Below are 15,762 nucleotides of genomic sequence, written 5' to 3' on the forward strand. Positions count from 1 at the left end.
ATCTCACTCTTGAGATCCTCGAAGTCTTTTGGGAAAGACAGACACGGCCAAAAACGGACCGCCACCATGCAATAGTCTGAGCGGTTTCAGGGCTGCCAAGGCTACCCAGAGGATAAAATCAAAAACTCCTTTGCTGTTTGTTCACCCCCAAGCAAGACGACGTGACCTCGGTTGTTTTCACAACACACAGACAGATCTGATGCCCCTCGTTCTATGTTTATTGCTCAAACGAACAAATGAATCAACAAACAGAGAATCCTGGAAGTGGCCCAGACCCAGGACAGCTGCCTCCTGGAGGTGAGGATGGCCCAGGCCAACTTGAAGGTCCGATGAGTAGCCAAGGCCTGTCCCTCCTCTGGGGACACCCCTTTGGAAGACAGGTGAGCCCTGTCACAGTGTTCCTTGTTAAAGAGTGAGATGAGAAAGCTGCCAGTGTTGGTGGGATGGGAGGTGGTTGTCACTTTTGGCCGTGGGAAGGGAGAGCTGCTTGCCTCGGGCAGGGCCGTCCCCAGGGACGAGTGAGAAGGTGACGGGAGCAGACGTGAACGGTGGGCGCCGTTTCATGACTGCGACGCGGGTTTGCTCCCCTGTCAGGTCTTGGTTTTGCCTTTTGTTTTGAGCAGTGTGTCTTGAGAGCCCTGCAATTAGAAGAGGGAACATATGATTCTATTTCTTTGCATGCTAATTTAGCTTTACCATGCATGGTGATTTTGCGTTTGCTACAAAGCCATTTAAAAAAAATCACTTGACACTTCAGCATGGAAATACACTTACATTATGATTCATTCATTTCATCAGTCGTAATCTGTACCCAAAACGCACCAGGTACTAGGCCAGGCTTCCAGCTATCATGGGAGGAACAGTTAGATGTGGAAGCTGCTCTCTGAGCTCAGGAGGGGGCCAGGGCCCGACACCCAGTGTGGAGTGCTGGGAAACTGAGAGGTGTGGATGGGCGAGGGCAGCCATGTGTTCTGCTTAGTTCTGGGGGTCAGCGAATGCATAACCTGAGGATTTATGTTTTAGCTACGCCGTGAAGCATGGCCAGAGGTAGCTCCACAGCGAAGTAGGGGAAGATCAGAAGGGAACAGGGACTTGCGGCACTGCTCGCTTCACAGGTTATGAGGGGCGCAGGTGAGAATCGAAGTAAAGCCCCTGGCGCATAGTAGGGGCTCAGTGTGGGTTAGCTAGCCCTCTCTTGCCTTTGTCGCTTCTTTCTCTTCGTGCAGAGACTAGTAGGCACGGGGTAGATGTGGAAGAATCCAAGATTTGCTGAACCTTAGTGACCTCGCTAACCATGAGTGGAAACAAGGATCAGAACTCAGAAGTTCAAGTTTTCTGTGTGACTCAGAGTTTACTGCATCAGAGCCTGGAGGTTGACTTAGGTGCCTAGAGCTGGAAAAAGCCCTGGATCTTCCTAACAGAGAAAGCTCGTTATCCTGGACTGGGCCAGGTCTCTACCTCATTATCTGGACCTGACGCCTACCCAAAACTACCTTGCATTAGCTGAAAAAGAGGGGAGAAAGGGATTTAAGACAGGCTCAGGGGAATTGGCATTGTGGTGCAGTGGATAAAGCCACCCCTGCAGCACTGGTATCCCACATATATCAGAGTGCTGGTTCAAGTCCTGTTACGCTTCTGATCCAGCTTCCTGCTAGTGGATCTGGGAAGGCAGCAGAAGATGGCCCAAGTGTTTGGGCCTCAGCCACCCAGATGGGAGACCCAGATGGAGTTCCTGACTTAAGCCTTTAACCTGGCCCAGCCCTGACTGTTGTGGACTTTTTGGGGAGAGAACCAATGGATAGAAGATCCGTCTGTCTCTCTCTGTCTGACGCTGCCTTTCAGATAAACAAATAGATTGATTTTAAAGAAGGAAAGGCTTAGGGTTTTCCCCAGCTGTATACCTGTGTCTGTCTACTCTTGGGTAGTTCAGTCTTCAGACTTGCTTCACCTGTTCAGAGATCCCTGTGCTGGCTGTGGCCCTTGAACGTGAAATCAGGTTACTTCCTCTTCTGAGCTTTCTGGATACAAGATGCAAACAATGGAGACTGCAGTGGGGCAGGATACTCTGTGGTTGAAGGGCAGAGGCTGGAGCCAGACCACCTGCATGGAATCCCATCTCTGTCACTCACCAGCTGAATGCCTGTGGACAAGTCACTTCTGTGGGGTACTGCTAGGTGTCACATCACCCCAAAACTTAATGGCTTGGAGACCACCACCATTCTATTGTTCTGTGGGTTGCCTGGACTCAGCTGGGGGGTTCTTCTACCTCCTGCCATGTTGGCTGAGGCTCCACTCGTCTGGCACTTGGAGATGGCTGGACCTGGGTCTGCTCGGACCTTGGGCGGGATTATTAACCAGAAGGCCTTCTGTAACCTCTCCCTGCTTGGAGAAGTCATGGAGGCTGCTGAGTGAGATGTAGGCTGGGCTCCTGGCATCTTGTCTTTCTCTGTGTTTACTCACACTGAGCTCTCTTATCCTGTCCATGTATGGAGCTGGCATCTCTGCCCCAGGGCTTTTGGGAGGAGGATATGGGAGAGCTGTCACGTGGAAGTGCTTTGTAGAGTGGGAAGCCGTGCATGTGGCCTGGTGGGGGTGGTGTCATGTGTGCACACCCGTTGGAGCAGAAGTGAGGGAAGCTCTGAGTGGTGGGCAGGTTCTGATTCTGCCACTGGGGGGTGTGGAGCACATTTTCCTGTGGCTTGGGCAATTGACAGATGACCTCTCTCTCCCTCTCCCTCCCTTCTTCTCCTCCCCAGCTCTCTTTTGCCCACTTCTCATCTCCATTTCTTTCTCTTTGCTTTTTTGTTAGATAAGCACTGAGGCAGCACATAGTATGTATTTGTCATTCTTCTTGGTGGAACCGCTGGTGTCTACCCAGGTTTGAGGACTTACGCAGTTACACTGACAGGGAGATCCAGTGTCCGAGTCCCACGAAGCCACTGGTCTTAGAGCCTGAGGACCAGTGAGAGCTGTTGTCGCTGCTGTCCTCGCTCCCCAGCCCCAGGCTGTGAGGGAATCCTGGTCCGGAGCGGCTGTAGAAACTTGCACATAGAAGTGACATCTCTGTGGGTCTCACCTGTTGTTCCACGCCTTTGTGTGTGCGTTACTGGGGGTTTGCTCTGGGAGCACCCAAATACTTGATGCCGTTGCCCAGGTCACGGGCAGAAGTGAGCTGCCTCCTCTGTGGATCAGGGCAAAGCAGCAGCCATGCAGCTTTGTCTGTGTCACCCAGAGAGGGCGAACCCAAGAGGACTCACCCAAGAGATGGGTGCCCCTGGATTCCCTGGGTTGTCGGGGACCCCGGGGTGTTTGTGGCCAACACCAGTAGAACAGAGACTTCTCTGTGAAGTGGGACCAGCTCACTGTAGGCTTGCTGTATCCGCACACGACTCCAGCAGCAGGCAGGGCGGACAGCACGCAGAGACACTCAGAGACGTTTAACACCCTCAGCCTCCAGTTAGCATCAGGCGGCTGCTGCAGAGCCTGGCCTGCGTGTCGAGCGACGTCCACAGAGGTTAGCAAGTTCCCAAACAGCCTCCCCGGGACTCACGAAGACACACAAACATCTCCCAGCTTGCTGATCCCTGTAATGCCACATAATGAGAAGAAAAGCCTCAAAGTCAGAAGGATTTAACTATTCCCCAGTCTCATCCTCCTCCCAAAGTGTTCCCTAAAGACTGGCTTCCTCGAGGGAGAACTCTGCTAGAAATACCATGTGCCACGCCTCAGTCACGTGTGCAGCAGCTTCTTGCCCCTTTCCGTTGTCAAGCAATGCCCGTCCCTGTGAGCCCTGCCTTGTCTTACCCCAGGCCTTGCAGACATGGGCTTTGTGGCCTCTCAGTCAACTTGTCATCCCTCTAACAAGACACCCAAGGCGACCTAGGGTTACAAAGAAAAGAGGTTGGTTCCATCGTGACTCTGGAGGTTTGCAGAGCGTTCGGGCTGCCCTGTTGCCGTGGCCTCTGGTGACGCCGTTCTTGCTGGCAGAGTTCTGAGGCAGCTGAGAGCATCACGTGGCTCCTCCCTGACGAGCTGTCCGGTCTCATCACTCCCCAGACATCCCTCCTCTCAACTCCACACTTGATCTTAGCCAAAAGGCCGAGAAGCGATCCTCCTCTTCTCAGCTCCATGTTGGGATTTCTTTTCCACCCCCTTAGTGCCATTCACCTGAGAGTTGGGGGCTCACCTGTGTGGGTTTGGGGTCCAGTGGGGTGGATGCAGCCACAGGCTGTTTGACTGAGGTTCCCTGGTACAGGCTTTGCTCACCTGCAGTGGGCAATGGGGACTGCATTTGTAAGAGGTGGCGATTGTGTGTCATGATGGAGCCCCTGCCCTCACAGCCTCTGGGTCCATCCCCTACCATTGCATTTTTAAAGATTTATTTATTTGAAAGGCAGAGAGAGAGAGAGAGAGAGAGAGAGAGAGAGAGAGAGAGAGAGCATGCGCACGCGCATGCTTCCGTCTGCTGGTTTACTCCTCAGTTGGCTGCAACAGCTGGAGCTGGGCTGATCTGAAGCCAGGAGCCAGGAGCTTCTTCCAGGTCTCCCACGTGGGTGCAGGGGCCCATGGACTTGGGCCATATTCCACTGCTTTCCCAAGCCTTAGCAGAGAGCTGGATCGGAAGTGGATCAGCAGGGACTTGAACCAGTGCGCATATGGGATGCTGGCACTGCAGGCGGTGTTTTTACCCGCTGTACCATAGCACCGGCCCCAGCCTGCAAACACTTTACACATCAGGCACAGGAAATCACAGAGCAAGAGCTCTGAAGTCACATCACCATCCAAACACCACCCCTCCCCCTCTGCGCCTGCAGGAGCCTGGAGCCCAGCATGAGCAGCCGGGCCTCGGCACCTTCCCAGCAGGGTCTGCGGGTAGCTCTCGGCCACTCCTCCTCAGAGGCTGGGAAGGTTCTCAGGGCAGGCGGTGAGGAACAGGTAAACAGCGGGAGGAGAGGGCCCGCCTCGTGGTGCACGTTATGGCACTACTCGCGACGCTGGCATGCTGTAAGGGAGCCTCAGTCCGAATCCTGGCTGCTCCTGCTTCTGCCGTCACTTGATCCACCTGGGAGATCTTTACATCACAGCACATGGAAAGCTCTCTTGCTCTTTGAAAGCACATTTCCAGTTTTGAAGCTATTAAGAATATACCTTTTTAAACATCTTACAGAAAGACAGCAAATGAAAAATGAACCTCCTCTCCCGCTGTGCCTCTCCTAATCTGTTCCTGTTATCAGCGAGGACTCCGGTTCCTGGTTATTACCTGTGTTTCCAGACTTATTCTTAGGCTTGCACTCTCATAAATGTGCACAAACACAAAAAATTAGATTTTTTAAACTGGGCTCTCTCACGCGGACATGCCATGGTTTCCTGATGAATCATTCTTTTGTACCTAGACCTTTGGTTGCTTGCAAATAAGCAACGAAAGAGGGTGACCTTTGATGCCAGTCTTGGCTGGTGTATTTGACTGTTTTAGGGATTTATTTGAAGGGCAGAGAAACAGAGAAAGGGAGAGAAGTTCATTGTTTCACCCCTGAACAGCCAGGACTGGGCCAGACAGAAGCCGGGAGCCAGGAACCCCATCCCAGTCTCCCACGTGGGTGGCAGGGGCCCAGGTACTTGGGCCATCACCTGCTGCCTTTCAGGACGCTTGAGCAGAGCTGGATGGGACACGGGACAGCTGTGACTCAGACCAGCGCTGATGTGGGGCATCGGCATCACAAGCAGCGACTTAACCCTCTGTGCCATACCGCCTGCCCCTCGATCGTTTTCCTTAGATAAACTCTGGAGCCTGGGGCAAAGGATGTGGGTGTGTGCGGAGACCTTGGCATGCGCAGCTCTATGGCTTCCCGATGTACTTTACCTTCTCTCCTCCTAGACCCCCATCGGATGGTGATGGTCACCCTATCAGCAGGGCAGCCCTGACCCGAGCCCAGGGAGGTCTGGACCAATGAGGTGTGAGGTCATAGGACACGGAGCCTTTCCTGGTCAGCAGGCAGGCTCATCCTTCCTGGGTCTACACGGGTCTCCCAGGACCACCTCCCGCGGCAAGACTGCTGTGCAGCCCAGGGTAACTGTCGGGCTGCAGACCTCTGTGAAGGGTCCGTGCGGGTCATTCGGTGTCTGGGCGCCAGGCGGGACTGAGAGGCAGCCCGTGGCTTCACGGTGCAGAGGCCACATCTGGTGTCAGGGCTGGCAGAACACACTGCTTTCACTGCCCAGTGACTGTCATGTGGTCATCAGAGGACAGTCTGCTACTGAGAGCTTTCTGTGTGCCGGGCCCCCTTCTGCATGCTGTACAAATAGTCTCAGTATCCGGCAACCCTGCGAGTAGCCTGGTACACACATTTTATATCTGAGGGCATGGGGTCCGAGAAGCCGTTTACTCATGGCCCACAGCCAGGAAGACATGGCCCTGGGGTTCAGTCCTGAGCTATGTGGACTAAGCTACCCAAGCCCAGGCTGCAGAACCACTGCGTTTTCCTGCCCCAAAGCCAGAACCTGCTGTTTGCCTCCAGAGCACCATCCTGCGCTCCAAGGAGCACCGTCTCGTGCCCACAGAGCTGCTCCCAGTCTGGCCTGCTCCTTCCCCATCCCACGTCTCCGCCCCCTGTGACCGCAGAGCTGCTCCCAGTCTGGCCTGCTCCTTCCCCGTCCCACATCTCCCCGCCCTGTGCCCACAGAGCTGCTCCCAGTCTGGCCTGCTCCTTCCCCATCCCGCGTCTCCGCCCCCTGTGACCGCAGAGCTGCTCCCAGTCTGGCCTGCTCCTTCCCCGTCCCACGTCTCCACCCCCTGTGCCCACAGAGCTGCTCCCAGTCCGGCCTGCTCCTTCCCCGTCCCACGTCTCCACCCCCTGTGCCCACAGAGCTGCTCCCAGTCCGGCCTGCTCCTTCCCCGTCCCACGTCTCCACCCCCTGTGCCCACAGAGCTGCTCCCAGTCTGGCCTGCTCCTTCCCCGTCCCGCGTCTCCCCCCCCTGTGCCCACAGAGCTGCTCCCAGTCCGGCCTGCTCCTTCCCCGTCCCACGTCTCCACCCCCTGTGCCCACAGAGCTGCTCCCAGTCCGGCCTGCTCCTTCCCCGTCCCACGTCTCCATCCTCTGTGCCCACAGAGCTGCTCCCAGTCCGGCCTGCTTCTTCCCTTTGATTGCACTTTCCCTGTCTTTTCAAGTTGGACTGAACCGGGTTTGCATCGCTTTAGATGTGTGACCTTAGGCGAGATACAAACCTCCCAGAGCCTCAGTTTCCTCATCTGTAAAGGGGGATGGGTAATCACTGTTTTGGAGATAGGAGACTATGGCTGGGAGGTGTGGAATCACTGTGGTCTCTCCCCTTTCTCTCCTTTTCAGTTGTTCTACATTTTAACATCTTGACCAAGTGACTGTTTTGATCAGACTGACACAGGAAGCTCCTTCCCTAGGCCTGAGAATAATTTTGTCCCTGGCCAAGGCCCTGAGGTGCTCTGAGGTCGTTACTGTGACCCCTTCCTGCTTCAAGACCCCCAGCATCAGCCAGAGCTGTGTGTGTCGCTGCCTGCTGCACACAGTGGCCACGAACCCCCTGACAGCCCTGGGAGCTGGTTTCCCTGTTGGAGGGGTGCTAGGCTGGGAGCGTGGGGCCCCCTGGGCCATGCACAGCCCTGAGCGCCTGCTGGCCTGCACGCCCACTGCCCTGCGGGGAGTGTGGTCAGGCCCCTTAGCAGCACTGCAGGGCCTTCAGCCCACCGTTCCGAGTCGCTCCCTCAGCCCCGTTCCTGTGGGGCGCTGCTGAGTCAGAAGGCGAACCACATTCCGAAATCGGCTCATATGTTACGGGGGAAGGGATGGAGCCGCTTCTGGGGGCGGGCGTGGGCCTTTGGTGTGGACGCACGGGGCATGTCTACGTGCTGCTCATTGTCATTGTGACGACTGTGGGCACTGTCTCTGTCCCAAGTCTGCTAGCTGGAATCCCAGTTCTCAGTGGGGCTTTATGGTACCCACGTTGCTTGCTTGTGCCCGCTTGTGACTGTCGCAGTAGGAGTCGCCGTCCTTCCTCGGAGGCCCGTGTCGGCCTGGTGGCGGCGTTTCCTTCGTTGCAACAGCATCTCCAGCCTCCTTGCACAGAACCTTGTCCCGATTCCCAGTCGTCGTTTCATGCCTCATTCCTTACAGGAAACGTTCAGGGTTCTTCCATGAATATGCAAACCGTGGTAACCAGGATGCCTTTTCTCTCTCTCTCCCCCTTCTGCTGCTGCTAGGTGCCTGGAGATTTGAGTCAAACCTCTGAAGACCAGAGCTTGTCGGATTTTGAAATGTAAGTCCACGGCGTGTGTTCACGAGGGGGTCCTTTAGAAACGGGGCGCTGTTGTTGGCTGGGGCCTGGGAGACAGCAGGGGGAGACACACATCATTGCTTCAATCTACACCACGTTCGGGTTGGTTCTTGTCGATGTAGATCCCCTCCAGTCCCAGCCTGGCCTTCAGACGTGTTTTATCTCATGGCTGTTTAAAGACAGACTTTTAAAACGTTGGCTGACGTTTAAGAGTTGGGAGATAGCACATAAATATTTAAGTTATTAAAGTTGTCTTGAACAGCTGGTCCCCTGTTCCTGCAAGGCCACAGTCAGTGGGAGCCGGGGGTGGCTGCCGCCTTCGCGTAGGACACGTGTTCTTCCCGTGCCTCAGTTCCCACTTTCCCCTGTTGCCCGGCTCTGACCCACTTCACCCAGTGTGTTGCCTGTGTAGCCCCAGTAGGCATTTGAATCTGCCGCCTCTGACTTATTTGCCTGGTGTGTTAATGTGGATTTTAGAGGATTTTATTTGGTGCTTTTGTTAATAACTCCAGGAGGAAGCTACTTGGTCATCAGGCGATCGCTGTTCAGGTTGACTTGGTGTTTGGACACTTTGTCTACTACGGCAGGGATCGAGGCTGGGTGAATCCCGGGAGACCGGGCTGTGCAGAGCCGCATTCCCTGGTGGCCAGTGGGAGCTGCCGCCTCCCCGTGAGAAGGGGCTTCTAAAGTGGGAGAGTTGGGGATGGCTGAGGAACCTGCACGCTCTGAGATGCAGCACGCGTGTAACACTGCTGTGGCCATGGGCAGGACTCATGTTTTCACTGGACCTTGATTCCCCCCTCGTGAGGCCAGGGCCCTCCCTCCTACCTTGAGGGCCTGTGGAGGCGATTTGAGTGAGATCCCAAGAAACACCAGGGCACTGAAAGCCATTGCGTGCCTCGGTGGAGGTGGGGGCTGCCCTGGAGGGTGAGGAGGTGAAGGATGAAAATGAAGGGGGATGCACCTGCAGGGGGGTGTACAGTGTGGAGGGGCTTCTGGGAGGGCAGGCGGCTGGAGGGCAGCGGCAGGGAGAGAGCTGCTGGGCAGAGTCCCAGGCATGGGTCAGCTGTGGCACAAGGTGGACTCGGCTTCTAACCAGGAGCTCACCAAGCACCTGCTGTGGGCAGGAGTCATGGCGGGTCCTTGATAGAAGGGGTACATCAGCCGCAGGCCTCGCCTTCCAGTGGCCTCTGCCTGGGCCAGGCCACATCCTCTTGTCCCTGCGATCTGGGGCCTCCTCCTGTCTACCTGTTTGCTCGTCTGTACTAAAGCAGGGGGAAGCAGTGGCACCACTCCTCCCTGTCAGGGTGAGACTAGAACCTTCCTGCAGCCTGCTCAGGAAGCCCTCACTGGCCTTCGGCCTCACCCACAGCTCCCTCCTGCTGTCACACAAAGCCACCCTACCCATTTGTCCCCCTCCCCCTCCCGCACCCCAGGATTGTTTCTGCATTAACCCATAAGTCTGCAGTGTGCCCTCAGTGCTGGACACTGTCCTCACTCACTCCATCTTCCCCACACCCTCTGGGATGGGTGCTGTCTCAGCGATGATGGGTTTGAGCTGGAATTCACACCCCAGCTCCTCACACGTGTCCCTTCCCCTGCCTGAAGCACCTGCCCCGGCCTCCACCTCCCCTCCCCCAGCTTGGCTGACCCTCAGACTTCCCCAGAGCCTGGGCCAAACCCTGCTTCCTCTGATGCCCCAGACCACAGCAGGCCCACCACAGCCCTTCCATCTGGAGTCCCTTGGAGAGATCACAAAGATGTTAGTTATTTCTGTCTGACAACTGTGAGTGTCGGCGCACCTGACCACAGAGCCCCACAGTGTGCTGTGTGGAAGCTGCCGGAAGTGGAGGGAGAAGCAGACAGTTCTGCAGTAATTTGGAGACTCCCACACCCTACTTAACAGTAACGGGGAGGACAACTAGGAGGAGATAGACTGGAGCAATGAGGTGAATGAGTTAGGCACGACAGGTGACAGCAGAGCACGCCCTCGGCCATGCACAGGGGAGTCCCCAGGGTAGACCAGGGGTTAGGTCACAAATTGATTGTCAGTAGTTAATTTTTTTTTTTAATTTGAGAGAAGTAGAAGAGGAAGAAAGAGTGTGCATGAGAGCTCCTTGGGAGCCAGGAACGCAATCCAGGTCCCCGACTTGGGTAGCAGGGACCAAAGTACTTGAGCCATCGCCTGCTGCTTCCCAGGGGTTGTATTAGCTGGAAGCTGGAGTTAGGAGCTGGGCCTGGGTTTCAAACCTACGCTCTCCAACATGGGACACAGACGTCTTAACTGGCATCTTAGTCATGAGGCCAAATGCCCATCTTCAATAAATTGTTAAGAATTGAAATCAAATGAAGGGTCTGGTTTGACCACAGTGAAATGGTTTGCGTGGAGATTTTTCTCTCTCTTGAACTGCGTGCTCCAGGACCTGGCCTCGGTCAGCTTTCATGACTGCGCTGTTTGCAGTGGCTGCCGATGTCCAGCACATGGTTGGCTCTTGGGAGATTGTTATGGAGTGAGAGGATAAGTAAGTGAGGGAATGGACAAAGGATGAACAGGGAGATAACAACCCAGGAGGGACATGGCCATGGCAGCAGCCAGTTCCAGTCCAGTCACTGCTCTGAAAGGGAGAGGCAGCTCACCCAGTAGCCCTGGGAGGTCAGCTGGCCCTCTGTTCAGGACAGCTCATGAGAACCAGGGTGCTAGCTGTATTTCTCTAACAGTCCTCTCCCCACCCTGCAGTTTACAGAGATCAGAGGGGGATGCTCTAGGCACTGGTGCGATCCTGGGGACCTTTACAGGCAGAAGGTCACTGGGTTCGCCACGCTCAGCATTGCAGTGTGTGCCTGCCTCCTGGGGAGCTGACCAGCGGGGTGCAGTTTTCCCCATGAAGGAGGTCAGGTCGGCAGCGTAGAAGAAATCCTGCTTCCGGAGAGAGCCGTCACCTGAGGGTTCCTGCCTTTGTGAAAAGGCAGGGCTTTTTGCTCTGGAAGTCACGAGAACATTGTCGCAGAATCTCGGATCTCCAGTGTTGCAAGCTGCATCCCAAGGGCGGGAGGCTGGTGGGTTTTATGAGCTGCTCTCGAGGCAGGAGGAGAGTGCAGGAAAGAGCCTCTCACTCTGGGGTGCTCCAGGCAGAGGCAGAGGTGGGGCCTTGCAGCCCTTCCGGGAGAACGGTGCTCCTGCGGGAGCCGCCATGTTTGCCCTTGAGATTGCGTGGTAGTCAGCCTGCCAGCTCTGCGAGACCAGGCTCAGTGTGCTGGAGGTGGTGGTGGTGGGGTGTGTGTGTGTCAGTGACTCGTGAGCCGAGGGTCCAGTCAGCCCACAGGGAAAACCTGAATCAGGCTGTCGCTGTGTTAGTATAGGTGGGAGTGGAGCTGTGTGCTGCAGGTGCTTGGTAAGTGATACTGTGTACGAATTTAAAGCTTGCTGTTTTAGTCCCAAACACACAGAGTCTTTGGAAAAGTTGAAAGATGAGCATCTGCGCCGGCATCCTGCTTTTCCACCCTGGCACTTGCTGTTGCCCTTGTGGCCCCCGACCCCAGACAGCCACGGCTCTCAGAGTCATGGTGGTGGTCTCCTGAGCGCCTTGGGGGAGTCAGGCTGTGCAGTCAGCAGAGCGAGGAGGTGTGACGGCTGAGTGCTTCGGAGACCGGGGGCGTCACCGGCTTGGCCTCCCGTAGCTTCCTCTGGTTATCCCCTGTTTCAGATGGGAAGACTGAGGCTCAGATGAATGACGGGCCAGGGTCACTCAGCTGTGAACAGCCGAATTCTCATTCCAGAGTATAAACCGTGTAAAGAGACGAATCATTTTCGGCCCGAGCGCCTGGGGAAGGTGCCGAGAGGCTGAGTGGGAGGCCTCCCCTGGCCTTCAGCGTGCTAACCCGAGTCGTAAAGTGGCTCTGCGTGGTGCCTCTTCAGGGAGAGCGTTGCTCCCGTTCCTGTTGTTGGCTTGTCAGTTGACATGACCCATTGACCTCTTTCTCTTGGGCAGATCCAACCGGGCGCTGATCAACGTGTGGATCCCCTCGGTGTTCCTCCGGGGCAAGGCAGCGAACGCGTTCCACGTGTACCAGGTATGTGCCTGGTATCCAGGCCCACGTCACCACCGGGCCGGGGAGGCCTGGCACCTGTGTGGTGTGCTTTGGGCTTTGCCTCTTCGTGGTGGGGGACTGTTCTTGGGAGCCCTGGTTCTCCCGTCACTGACACTTTAGCCGCCCGGCTGCCCTGAGGAAGCGGCCCTGGCCCTTCAGTGAGGCAAAAGGAACAGGGGGAGCTTCCTTGGGCCTGCTGGCCTCTGAGTGTGGCCCCTGCAGAACCTCAGCTCTGGCCACATAGGCAGAAATGAGCGTTTGCTGGCTTGGGCTGCAGCCGGAAAGCTGGGCTTCAGGCAGGCCTGCACCTGCTGTCAGGAACGTGCTGCCATCCCTGTTCTGCTGCCAGGCCCCCTTCTGGGGCTGTCGTCTGTGATTGACAGGGTGCCCAGGCAACCCCTGCATCTCAGCAGCCGGCCTTGGGTTGCGAGCCCATCACTGAATCCTGGGTGAGCTGTAAACTGGCGCTTGGGCTCCTGTGACCACTGCCGGCGCAGGAATCTGCGTGGGCCTCCCGACCCGTGTGTGAGATGGGAGGGAGGAGGCTCCTCAGTGAGAAGTGGGCTGCTCTTCTTCAGAGTCGGGGCCTTGACTGTGTGACAAGCAGGGGTGCACACATCCCCTCGGCTTCCGGAGGCAGAGAGCGCCGTCCCCAGGGGAGGCCCTGGCGTCTGCGACCACAGCACCTCTGTCTCCTCGGGACGTGGTTTTGCCCACCCGTCTCCTCCCCAGTCTCCTGATGACGCCTTGCGCGCTGCCCGCCTCTGCTCCTCTGTCTGCCCTCCTCTGCTGCCGGGGCCCCAGCCTCCTGTATTTCCTGTTCTGGAACTGTCCCTTCTAGCCCTGACTGGGAGCCGCTTCCTGCTGCTTCTGTCCCCGTGCATCTCCGTAGTTTTCATTGGGTTTTGTTCTGTGGGCAGAACTGTGGGCAGCTTTGGGTTTTCCCATTTTTCTTACTGGGAAATTTGTGCACTGAAGAAGTCTTGTCAGTTGTTAAGATGTTTTCTCCAGAGAGTGAGGTGGTGGTGAAGACGGGAACCCTGCTTTAAATCCTGAGACCTTAGCTAAATCTTAGTTCCTTCATCTGTGAAGAGGAAATAATATTGCTTACCTTGGACAGCTGTCGTGTGGTTAGAGCTACACTGCTCAGAGGTGCAGGCCTTGTGGTCCAGCAGGTAAAGTCAGCATGAGGGATGCCCGCCTCTCCTATCAGAGTGCTCGTCCGAGTCTTAGCTATGCTGCTTCTGATCCAGCTTCCTACTAGTAGCATCTGGGAGGCAGCAGATGATGGCACAAGGGCTCAGGCCCCTCCCATCCTCATGGGAGACCCGGATGGAGTTGTCCAGGCTCCTGCCTTCAGCCTGGCCCAGCCCTAGCTGTTGTGTGGACGTTTGGGGAGTGAACCAGCAGATCTCTCTCTCTCTCTCTCTCTCTCTCTCTCATTCTGCCTTCCAAGCAGATGAAAACAAATATTTTCTTAATAAACACACAGCACGCAGTAGACATTCACTGCTCATTTCTGCCTTCCCACATGATGGCCATGTTTGGTCGTGGGGCGACTGGTAGGTGTCTGGCACGAGAAAGCCATTTAGGTCCATGCTCAGCTGGGCAGCGTAGCGCTTCCCTAAGTGTTAGGACAGGCTGAGGGTTCCTGATGCTCTCAGCTGTGGTTTCGGGAGGGAATGCGCTGGGACAGGTTTCTGAGTATCTTCTCTTTATCTTTTTATCCCAACACAACACAACACAACACCACACCTGATGTGTGCGTGTACTTCCGGTTCTGCTTTGCGGTCGTCGACAGCTGGGGGGCAGTGCCTGGAGGATGACGGGAGGAGGCGGGCAGCTTTATCTCAGAGCAGAGTCAGGACAGGGTCGTGTTTGAGAGGCCTCCTTGCCCTTTCCGTCTTGACTTCCCCCGCCCACCCCAAGAAGCAGCCTGGCAGTTCTTAGCTTCTGAGCGTCAGCTGCGAGACGAGACGACGCAGCAAATGTGCCGTTGCCTGGGAGATCGTCTCTGCGGTGGCCAGGGTGGCGTTGAAGCCACTCACTGCCCGTTCTTCGCTGCGGGCAGCACTCTCCTGGACATGGCCCAGATCTCAGCCATGCACAGGCTTCGCCGTGCCTGCGTCGGCTGGCGCAGTGAGAGCAGGCACCTCGGACTCTGGACTCCCGCCTGAGGCCGGGCTGCCGGGCAGCACCTCTCCTGTGCGGCTAATGAGGTTTCTGCCTGGTTCCTCAAGAGCAAACTGAGTGTGTGTTTGGAAGCATTTCCGAGAAAGCCTTTGTCACAGTGTTTGTCACGTACATTGTGACGTTGGATCAGAGATGACTCATTGAAAATACTGGTATCATTGGACATTATTTTTTAAGGATTAAAAAAAATGCATGCACTATCTAATTCCATGAGAGACTTAAGATAATTTTTAGAGAAGCATATGGAAAAGAGGGAAAGAGGTCAGATAAAATGTAAGCTGAAAGTTTAAGAGGTAAACTGGAAGCCATGTATGTCCGTCACAGAATCCTACACACTGTTCTCATTGATCTGTGAGTCTCCTGTGGGTTTTCCGGCAGCCAGTGTGAAAAGTGGAATTTTCTTTGTTATAATTCCATTTCTAATGAAAAGGAAATATGTTAATTTTGCAGAAAGAGCTCTGAAAGAATTGTTTACACAGGGCTTTAGACGAAGCAATAATAGAGAATGTTCTAGGCAGTCCCTGCTTCTCTGCCGGTGAGAAATTGCACCTGTTTTGGTGAGGAGGAGGCCCAGGGTGCACCAGGTGGCGGGAGAAGACACAGAGCCTCCAGGGTCGCTGTGCTGACACCACAGTCAGCGGCCACGTGTATTTAGGTTTAAGTTAATTAAAATAGAATCAGATGAAGGTTCAGTTCCCGCGTCACGCTGCTCCCGCACGGCTGTGGCTGCTGCCCTGGGATGTGGAGGGAGGCAGAGATGGACAGTGAGGGAGGCGGCTCAGCCCGCCTCGGCCCTTCTGTTGTCCCTCGGTCCTGGGAGAAAGCCTGGCACATGCTGCTCTCTCGCCTTTCCTGCCCCAAATCCTTCTGGGGGACGGCAGGCAGTCCAGGGAGCAAGGCCTCTGGCCGGCCACGGGCTCGAGCGTCCTCACGTTGCTATGGTTCTATTGTGTTCATTTTCATAGGGGCCTCCTAGTGAGGGCTCGGAATTGTGGTTTTTTTTTTCTGTTTTGGCACAGTTCCCCGTTGAAGGAGATTTTAAGTGAGAAGAGGAGAGTCCGCTTACAGAAAGTGCTGCGTAAGCAGTGGTGACAGTAGTGTGGGCGAGCAGCGTGCTCTGGGAGTGAGCGCCGTCCGCGGAGCGCTGACACAAAGGCTCAGAGAGTGTGCTGCAG

General features: G+C 55.7%; 1 protein-coding gene across 2 annotated transcripts in view; it reads left to right on the top strand.

Annotated features, from left to right (window-relative positions):
- SNX29 (sorting nexin 29) overlaps nt 1–15,762 on the top strand; it is a 473,054-nt gene that overhangs the window by 358,101 nt on the left and 99,191 nt on the right. For both annotated transcript variants that reach the window (XM_062180202.1, XM_062180203.1), the window contains 2 exons: nt 8,232–8,287; nt 12,295–12,376. In XM_062180202.1, coding sequence (XP_062036186.1) covers nt 8,232–8,287; nt 12,295–12,376 — 138 coding nt within the window. The remainder of the gene's footprint in view (nt 1–8,231; nt 8,288–12,294; nt 12,377–15,762) is intronic.

The sequence above is a fragment of the Lepus europaeus genome, chromosome 21, assembly GCF_033115175.1.
Source record: "Lepus europaeus isolate LE1 chromosome 21, mLepTim1.pri, whole genome shotgun sequence".
Classification (NCBI taxonomy): domain Eukaryota; kingdom Metazoa; phylum Chordata; class Mammalia; order Lagomorpha; family Leporidae; genus Lepus; species Lepus europaeus.